Below are 10,357 nucleotides of genomic sequence, written 5' to 3'. Positions count from 1 at the left end.
GAGAGAGGACGGCTGAGAGAGAGGACGGCTGAGAGAGAGAGAGAGATAGAGGACGGCTGAGAGAGAGAGGACAGCTGAGAGAGAGAGAGAGAGAGAGGACGGCTGAGAGAGAGAGAGGACGGCTGAGAGAGAGAGAGAGAGGACGGCTGAGACCAAAATCTGAAATATCATAAAGTGAATAAGTGTCACACCTAGGATGACTAGTATGCAATGAATGGTCATAAATGAAAAACACACTTGCTGCGGATATATGTATCTGTGATCAAACCAACTCCACAAGTATGTGATCACTAAATATAACTTGTGATGCAAATAAAACATGGTCCAGAATATCACAGTGGTGAAAATCAGGTGCAAATAAAAATGACCAAATGCATGGTAGATATAACACCCGGGAGTGCCTTCGCCTTGGAGGAGTGGGGAAAAGAAATGGATACTCTTGCCAGAGATTATGAATCCAACACACCATACGGCAGCGAATCATCAGGGCTTATATCTGTGGATATAAGCCCTGTTGATTCGCTGCCGTATGGTGCATTTGGTCATTTTTATTTGCACCTGGTGGTGATATTCTGGACTGTGTTTTATTTGCACCACAAGTTATATTTAGTGATCACATACTTCCCTCCAAGGAGGTTCTGTGTCTCTAGGATGTTTTATAAGAGGCATGTCATTGGCACCTTCTCCAGTGTATGCAGTCTTCTTCTCACTTGCTGTTTTTACTTTTTACTGTCATTAGTGCAGTACAGCATCATCATAAGACTAGTGTGGCACTGATCAGGGATACTGACTGGTGACAGTATGTAAAAAAATAAATTAGTTTAGTTTAATTTTAGTCTCATCAGAGCAGAGCACCTTCCTCCATACATTTTGGGAGTCTCCCACATGTCTTTTCACAAACTCAAAATGCGCCATTTTGTTTTTTGCTGAAAGTAATGGCTTTCTTCTGGCCACTCTGCCACAAAGCCCAACTCTATGGAGCGTACGGCTTATTGTCCCCCTGTGTACAGATACTCCAGTCTCTGCTGTGGAACCTTAGGTCCTCCAGGGTTACCTTAGGTCTCTGTGCTCCTCTCTGATTAATGCCCTCCTTGCCCGGTCTGTGAGTTTTGGTGTGCGGCCGTCTCTTGGCAGGTTTGCTGTTGTGCCGTGTTCTTTCCATTTGGTGATGATAGATTTGATGGGGCTCCTAGGGGTCATCAAAGTTTTGGATATTTTTTTTATTTCAAACAAAGGGCCAGTTTATTAAGTTTTGGATATTTTTTTTATAACTTAACCCTGACTTGTACTTCTCAACAACATTGTCCCTTACTTGTGTGGAGAGTTCCTTGGTCTTCATGGCAGTGTTTGGTTAGTGGTGCCTCTTGCTTAGGGGTTGCAGCCTCTGGGGCCTTTCAGAAAGGTGTGTCTATGTAATGACAGATCATGTGACACTTAGATTGCACACAGGTGGACATCATTTCAATAATCATGTGACTTCTCAAGGTAATTGGTTGCACCAGAGATTTGTATAGGCTTCATGACAAAGGGTGTGAATATATACTGTAAGGGGTTAGCTCGGTAGCGGGGTGTGTGACCCCTTGGATGGGTTCACCACACACTGAATTTATACAGACAGGCAGTCGAAGACGGTTGAAAACAAAGATTTTGGTTTATTCTTTCATCTTGCTGGAAACAAGTGCAAGCATCCAAACAGCATAAACAAAATCAAACACAAAATAAACCCTGGCCACTTGGGGCGTCTATCTTCACCACACAGGAACCTATCTATGGAGTCTGGTACAGCCTAGTGCTAGGCAGACACTGCTGGTCATACAGCAGAAAAACAATAGTCTTTTGATTTTTATCACACAGAAAAATCAATTTCCTCCTCACCTCCTCAGAAGACTTTCAGCTACTGCTCTCTTTCACTCAATAAGCCTCAGGATGCAGCAAATCAGTGGTAATCCTCTGGACTACTTATGGATGCCTGAATTGCCTCATTCTGAACAGCTGAAGTTTTCCAACGGCCTTTAGCCTTTTCTGGCTACATTTGCAGCCGATGCCTAATAACAATTGGTGTATTGTCAAACAAGGCAGAAATGTATGTCCCGTCTGTGACAACACCCACAGATTTACCTGACTTCCTGTCACAATATGCACATGCCAATTATGAGTTGTTTATTTTTGAAAAATAGTTTTATGTGTTTATTTTTCTAATTTTACTTCACCAACTTAAACTATTGTGTTCTGATCCATCACATATAATTCAGATAAAAATCAAAACATTGAACTAAAGGGCTGTAATGTAACAAAATAGGTAAAAAGCCAAGGGGTGTGAATACTTTTGCAAGGCACTGTACTTTCATCAGAGTCACCATAGCAACACTGTACTACTCTGAAGTGTTGATCTGGGATTTTTTTTTACGAGTTTACTAAAAGCTTTACAATCATGTGACATGGCCATAAGCCCCGCACTGCCCCGCCTCCTGGCATTCCCAAACCCCGTGAAGGGCGGGCTTTAGCCGGCGCCAAGGGGTTAATAATAAAACACAGTTTTTTTTTCAAATGGTTTATTGAGAGAAAAAGGAAAGCATACACCATTTTGTATTAAGCAATTGCTAATATTACAAACCTACCACAGATAATACAGAGTAGAAACTTAGGGCCAGATCCACAGACGCGGGAAATTTGAAAGTACGCCGGCGTATTAGTAGATACGCCAGCGTTCTTTCAAATTTCCCGCGTCGTATCTTTAGTTTGAATCCTCAAACCAAGATACGACGGCATCTGGGTAAGATCCGACAGGCGTACGGCTTCGTACGCCTTCGGATCTTAGATGCAATACTTCGGCGCCCGCTGGGTGGAGTTCGCGTCGTTTTCCGCGTCGGGTATGCAAATTAGCGATTTACGACGATCCACGAACGTACCCGCGGCCGTCACATTTTCTAACGTCGTCTGTAGTCGGCTTTTTCCGGCGTATAGTTAAAGCTGGTATTTTGCGGCGTATAGATTGACTTGCCATGTTAAGTATGGCCGTCGTTCCCGCGTCGAAATTAGATCTTTTTTTTTTTTGCGTAAGTCGTCCGTGAATAGGGATGGACGTAACTCACGTCTAAGTTCAAAAAATTACGTCGTTGCGACGTCATTTTGCGCAAAGCACGGCGGGAAATTTCAAAACGGAGCATGCGCAGTTCAATCGGTGCGGGGACGCGCTTCATTTAAATGAAACCCGCCCCCAACCTGCCCAATTTGAAATCCGCCGCCAGAAATACACTACGCCGCCGTAACTTAAGGCGCGAACTCGCTGAGGATTCGAATATACGCCAGGTAAGGTACGGCGGCGTAGTGTATCTCTGATACGCTGCGCCGATCCAAATGTATGTGGATCTGGCCCTTACTCTTACATTTAGAAGGTAAGAGCAAGGCATTTACAGAAAGCAAAACTGATAAATGTCATCATAACGATGAACCAATAACATACCTCCCTACTTTTTGAGATGGGAACGAGGGACACCTATTAGAAAAGGTATGTAGGCAGAGGACACACCCCCTACCACGCCCACTTAAAGGAGAAATATAAAAAAAATATATTAGTTAATCCCACAAGTGCTTTTTTTTTTACCACGACTATTCCGTGACTTTTGAAATTTACAGATGCAGCAATTTAGAAATTATAAGAAAGGTTTAACACTGGGAAACACTTTATTTACACGTTAAATAGTGAATTTTTTATACAACTATATAGATTAGACCAAAATGAGGGACAAATAGTTACATAGTTAGTCAGGTTGAAAAAAGACACAAGTCCATCCAGTTCAAACATAAAAAAAATAAAAATAAAATAAAAAATATCATACAATCCAATATGCACAAGGCTATACCCACAGTTGATCCAGAGGAAGGCAAAAAAAAAAAAAGCAGAGCTTGATCCAATTTGCTACAGCAGGGGAAACAATTCCTTCCTGATCCCCCGAGAGGCAATCGGATTTTCCCCGGATCAACTTTACCTACAAATCTTAGTACTCAGTTATATTCTGTACATTTAGGAAAGAATCCAGGCCTTTCTTAATGCAATCTACTGAGCTGGCCAGAACCACCTCTGGAGGGAGTCTGTTCCACATTTTCACCGCTCTTACTGTGAAAAAACCTTTCCGTATTTGGAGGTGAAATCTCTTTTCCTCTAGACGTAGAGAGTACCCCTGTGTCCTTTGTGTTGACCGTAAAGTGAATAACTCAACACCAAGTTCACTATATGGACCCCTTATATATTTGTACATGTTGATCATATCCCCCCTTATTCTCCTCTTCTCAGGAGAGAATAAATGCAGTTCCTCTAATCTTTCCTCATAGCTGAGCTCCTCCATGCCTCTTATCAGTTTGGTTGCCCTTCTCTGCACTTTCTCCAGTTCCTCATAATACTTTTTGAGAACTGGAGCCCAAAACTGAACTGCATATTCCAGATGAGGTCTTACTAATGATTTGTGCAGATGATATCTCTCTCTCTGGAGTCCATACCTCTCTTATACAAGAAAGGACTTTGCTCACTTTGGAAACTGCAGCTTGACATTGCATGTTATTATTGAGCTTATGATCTACCAAGACCCCAGATCCTTCTCCACTACAGATCCCCCCAGATCCTTCTCCACTACGGATCCCCCAGATCCTTCTCCACTACGGATCCCCCCAGTTGTACTCCCCCTAGTATGTATGATGTGTATTCTTAGCCCCCAAGTGCAGAACTTTACATTTATCAACATTAGACCTCATCTGCCACATAGTCGCCCAATCAGACAGAGCATTGAGGTCGGCTTGTAAATTGGAGACATCCTGTAAGGACGTTATTCCACTGCATAGCTTGGTGTCATCTGCAAAGACAGAAATGTTACTTTTGATCTCAGACCCAATATCATTTATAAAGGTATTAAAAAGTAAGGGTCCCAACACTGAACCTTGGGGTACACCACTGATAACCTTAGACCATTCAGAGTAAGAATCATTAACCACGACTCTCTGAATTCTGTCTTTCAGCCAGTTTTCTATCCATTTACAAACTGATATTTCCAATCCTGTAGACTTTACCTTACACATGAGCCGTGTGTGCGGAACTGTATCCAACGCTTTTCCAAAATCCAAGTATACCATGTCCACGGCCACCCCTCTGTCCAAGTATACCACGTCCACTGCCTCCCCTCTGTCCAAGTATATCACGTCCACTGCCTCCCCTCTGTCCAAGTATATCACGTCCACTGCCTCCCCTCTGTCCAAGTATATCACGTCCATCGCCACACCTCTGTCCAATTATACCATGTCCACCGTCACCCCTCTGTCCAAGTATATCACGTCCACCGCCACCCCTCTGTCCAAGAATACCATGTCCACCGCCACCCCTCTGTCCAAGTATACCACGTCCACCGCCATACCTCTGTCCAAGGTTTTATTTACCTTTCATGAATCCATGCTGTCTGTATCTTCCCGACTATAGATGTTAAACTAACAGGTCTATAGTTACTTGGTAAAGACTTTGTCCCCTTGTTAAGTATAGGCACCACATTGGCCCTGCGAAAGATCCAGTGGTACTATTCCTGTCATTAATGAGTCCCTAAAAATTAGATACAATGGCTTTGAAATTACAGAGCTCAATTCTTTTAGGATCCGTGGGTGGATGCCATCTGGTTCAGGTGCTTTATCCACCTTTATTCTGTCTAAATATTTCTGGACCATATCACTTTTGAGCCATTGTGTATCATTTGGGGCTTTGTCACTACCACCCCTGTTTTGGACATGAGCTCCCCCATGCTCCATTGTATACACAGAGCTGAAGAAAGTATTTAATAAATTTGCCTTCTCTTTGTCCCCAGTCACCCACTCTAGATTATTTTGTAAGGGGCCTACATGCTCAGACTTCACCTTTTTAGTATTAATATATTTGAAGAATTTGTTGGGGTTTGTCCTACTATCTTTTGCAATCTGTCGTTCGTTTGGAATTTTTGCATCCTTGATTTCCTTTTTACATATCCTGTTATATTCTTTGTAACATTTAAACAACACTAGTGTTCCTTCATTTTTATATTTTTTAAAAGCTCTTTTAAAAATGAGGAGGAAAGAGGGACAGAGGGACTTTGTATGACAGTGACATACTGCTCACTGTCATACCCTCCACACTTCTCTTCTTTACATAGTGCCCACCATCATACCCTCCACACTCCTCTCCTCTACATACTGTTCACTGTCATACCCTCCAAACTTCTCTCCTATACACAGTGCCCACTGTCATACCCTCCACACGTCTCTCCTGTACATACTGCCCACTGTCATCCTCCCCACTCTTCTTCTGTACATACTGCTCACTGTCTTACCATCCACATTCCTCTCCTGTACATACTATTGTTCATACTATTGTCATATCCTCCACACTCTTCTCCTGTACATACTGCTCACTGTCTTACCCTCCACACTCATTTAATGTACATACTGCTCAGTATCATACCATCTACACTCCTCTCCTGTACATTATGCTCACTGTCATACCCTCCTCTCTCCTGTACATACTGCCCACATTCATAAACTCCTCTATTGTACATAGTGCCGGCTGTCATTCCCTCCACACTAGTCTCCTGTGCATACTGCCCACTATCATACCCTCCACACTCCTCTCCTGTGCATACTGCCCACTATCATACCCTCCACACTCCTCTTCTGTACATACTGCCCACTATCATACCCTCCACACTCCTCTCCTGTACATACTGCTCACTGTCATACCCTGCACACTCCTCTCCTGTACATACTGCTCACTGTCATACCCTGCACACTCCTTTCCTGTACATACTGTAACCCAACCTTGCCCTCCACACTCCTCTCCTGTACATACTGTAACCCAACCTTTCCCTTCACACTCTACATACTGCCAACTATCTTTCTCTCCACATTCCTCTCCTGTACATACCGCCCCCATCATACCCTCCACACTCCTCTTCTGTACATACTGCCCACTGTCATACCCTCCACACTCCTCTCCTGTACATAGTGCCCACTGTTAGACCCTCCACATTCCTCTTCATCACTGCACATAATTCCCAGTTGTATACCATCCATACTCCTCTCCTATACCTCTTACCCACAAAAACAGTTCTTTAAAATTATACTGAATATCCTCAATGTTACCAGCTCTAGAATGGGCACACTTTTGTTAGTTTAACTAAAGGAAATCTTCTCAGACCTCATATTTGTTCTGCCCATTATTAGTACTTATTTAATTTTGTGATTATGACTGTGATGTATAGAGGAACATAGGGGATCTCAGCAACTCTAAATATAGCACTTGTAAAAAAAAAGTGTCCCTTAAAAATATTTTTGAAATGTTGGCCACTATGCACTTAGGCACTGCCCAAGGGCACTGGACCAGAAAGGGGCCCCATGAGAGGCTCCTGGGATCCTGTGATAATAAAGCGGTAGTAAACTTCACTAACATTACTACTTTTTAGAGGCCCTGGGGTAGGTTATGCCACAATGTACAAGTATGCACAGCATATTAGCACATTAGGGTACACTTAAATTGTCAGACTGAGCCCTTCAGTGCTGCGCTGTGATCAGTCCGGCGGGTCCCGGGCGCTTCTATCTTCACCTGGTCTTCCTTCTGGGCTCTGTGCCTTCGGTCACTTGCCTTGGCTGGGCTGCGTTGATGTCATTCCAATGCATGCTCATGTGCATCCTCTCTCTCTCATCCCCCCCTTTTTCTCTCATCCTCCCTCTCTTACCCCTCACCCCTCTCTCATCCTCTCTCTCTCTTTCTCATCCTAGCTCTCTCTCTTTAATTTAATTTATTATAACAAAACATTTTTGTATATTTATGTATTTATTATTTATAAAAGGCCCACCAAAATCCTCAGCACCAGGCCCATGATGTTCTTAATCTGGCCCTGTTGATATCTTTCCAAACACACTTTTTGGTTGGAGAAAAGACAACGCTTCTAAACGGACAACGTCGTAGTCTTCAGTGAAAAAAGTCTGAGGATTTTTACTTTTATGTCCTTTAACTTCAGACCATAGATGAGTGGATTTAGGAGAGGAGGAGATGCTACAACTTGCACTGACATGATTGTCCTCAGTTCATAATTTAAACTTTCGGGTATGAATCGATATATCAGGAGCTCAAAAAACAAATTGGCAGTGTAGATAGTAACAGTTATTAAGTGAGGAGTGCAGGTTTGCAAAGCTTTTGCTCTAAAGCCCTTTGATGATCTTATACAGGCTCTTAGGATCTGGATGTAGGAGATTATGATCAACATCGGCATGGGACCTATAAATGTTGACCCGATAAAAAGTCCAAACCCATTATTTATAGTAACATCAATGCAAGACAGCCTTACCACTGACCAATTATCACAGTAGACCTTTAGTATGACCGTGTCACATATGGGTAGCCTGATGGTCAACACCAAATGTAAACCGACCAGGATAATTGTGTAAAACCAGGCCAAAGCCACCAACTTGAAGACCACAAATAAGGATATGATACTGTGGTATCTCAGAGGGTTGCAAATGCACACATAGCGATCATACGCCATGATGACAAGGATGGTCATTTCACACCCCACGTATGTGTGGATGCAAAATACTTGCGTCAAACATCCAGTATAAGTAATGGTGTTGATGTGGTTGACCAGATTGAAGATCAAACTGGGAAAGAAAGAGGTGCTCCCATAGAGGCCATTAATGCACAGTACGCATACAAAGATATACATGGGCTCCTGTAGACTCTTGTGTAACAAAACCGCTGTGATAACGGCAACATTGAACATAATAACACTGATATAAACTAGTAGAGCCAATGCACTGTAGAGGTACCGGAGTGAACCCATTTCTCTGAAGCCAAGTGTCAGCAGGAGCTGGTGGGAAGACGTATCGTTCTGCATGGTTCTCACCCGTTCCTCAGTTTTCCCTCTATGTACAAGACATACATTATCAATATTAGCCAACAATCTGATTATTCAAGGTTTTATTCATCCAAAGTCAGTTGAACATAGTATTAAAGGCCCTTGTTTAAGTGAACACACCTATTAACTCACATTAATAGATAGATAGACAGATAGATAGACAGATAGATAGACAGACAGACAGACAGACAGACAGACAGACAGACAGATAGATAGATAGATAGTGTAACGGAATTACCCTGTGACACCCAAAGACTTTTGAAGGATGGGGGGTACTCCTGTGCCAGCGTCACTAATGACTCTTGGGTCTAGGGTCATCCTGTGCCCCTTTTGGGCATAGGGTGACTAAGAAATATTAATTATAAATTACATGAGATGGGACATTACTGATAATTCATGTTTTGCAGGATATCTTAGAATATTACAGTTTGATTTCATGCTGACCCACAACCGGTCAATAAGAGTGTCTGCTTCAATGCTTAACCTAGGCTGTTGAGATGCTAACTAAGTCGGGAAGGTCAGATGTCTCCTTTCAGGGGTAGGGAACTAGCATGTCAATTATGTTTAGTAAAGGAATGTGTTTTGTGTAACAGGTGAGGGGGACTTGTCAAGCTGTAGTAATTAACCCCTCTAATGCGGAGACGGGACGTCTGGGGGATGCTTAGTAATTAGCCCATCTGAATGTGTACTGAAGCCCCATCGTGTGATATTGGGGGTGGAGAGTTCCTTTGTTCCTTTGATTACTGTAACATATTTGTACTGTATATAAGAAAGCTAAGATACCATTAAATTTCATTCATACATTTTGAAACCAGTACCAGAGCTGTGTGAGTCTTGGTTATTCTGGGGAATGGAATGGATTGTGTCTGTTGGATGGTTGGAGTGTCAGATAAGCTGACGTGGGTGATGGAATGGGAATATCGTAAACGGTGGTGACCGTTAGGCCCCATACACACGAGAGAATTTATCCGCGGATACGGTCCAACGGACCGTTTCCACGGATAAATCCTCTCAAAGATTTCCGCAGATTTCTATGCGATGGAGTGTACTCACCATCGCATTGAAATCCGCGCGGAAATCCTCTGGCGATGACGTGTCGCGCCGTCGCCGCGATTATGACGCGGCGACGGGCGCGACGCTGTCATATAAGGAATTCCACGCATGCGTCAAATCATTACGACACGTGCGGGGAATCCCTTTGGACGGATGGATCCGGTGAGTCTGTACAGACGAGCGGATCCATCCGTTGGGATGGATTCCAGCAGATGGATTTGTTCAGCATGTCAGCGAATATCCGATCTGCTGGAATCCATCCCAGGGGAGAAATATCCGCGGAAACAGATCCGCTGGCGTGTACACACCATAAGATCTATCCGCTCAAACCCATTTGATGGGATTTATCTGCGGATAGATTCTATGGTGTGTATGGGGCCTTACAG

General features: G+C 43.2%; 1 protein-coding gene across 1 annotated transcript; it reads right to left on the bottom strand.

Moving 5' to 3' along the window:
- Nucleotides 1–7,859: 7,859 nt before the first annotated feature.
- On the bottom strand, nucleotides 7,860–9,054 carry LOC120928471 (olfactory receptor 52D1-like). Its single transcript, XM_040339566.1, has one exon. It carries the CDS (start codon nucleotides 8,895–8,897, stop codon nucleotides 7,953–7,955), a length of 945 nt encoding a protein of 314 aa, XP_040195500.1. The 5' UTR covers nucleotides 8,898–9,054; the 3' UTR covers nucleotides 7,860–7,952.
- Nucleotides 9,055–10,357: the final 1,303 nt, after the last annotated feature.

The sequence above is a fragment of the Rana temporaria genome, chromosome 2 (assembly GCF_905171775.1).
Source record: "Rana temporaria chromosome 2, aRanTem1.1, whole genome shotgun sequence".
NCBI classification, from domain to species: Eukaryota; Metazoa; Chordata; class Amphibia; order Anura; family Ranidae; genus Rana; species Rana temporaria.
This window is presented reverse-complemented; position numbering and strand designations above follow the sequence as displayed.

Bases quoted from the DNA above. Each gene is read 5' to 3' on its own strand.
- LOC120928471 (XM_040339566.1), bottom strand. From the start codon at position 8,897: ATGCAGAACGATACGTCTTCCCACCAGCTCCTGCTGACACTTGGCTTC.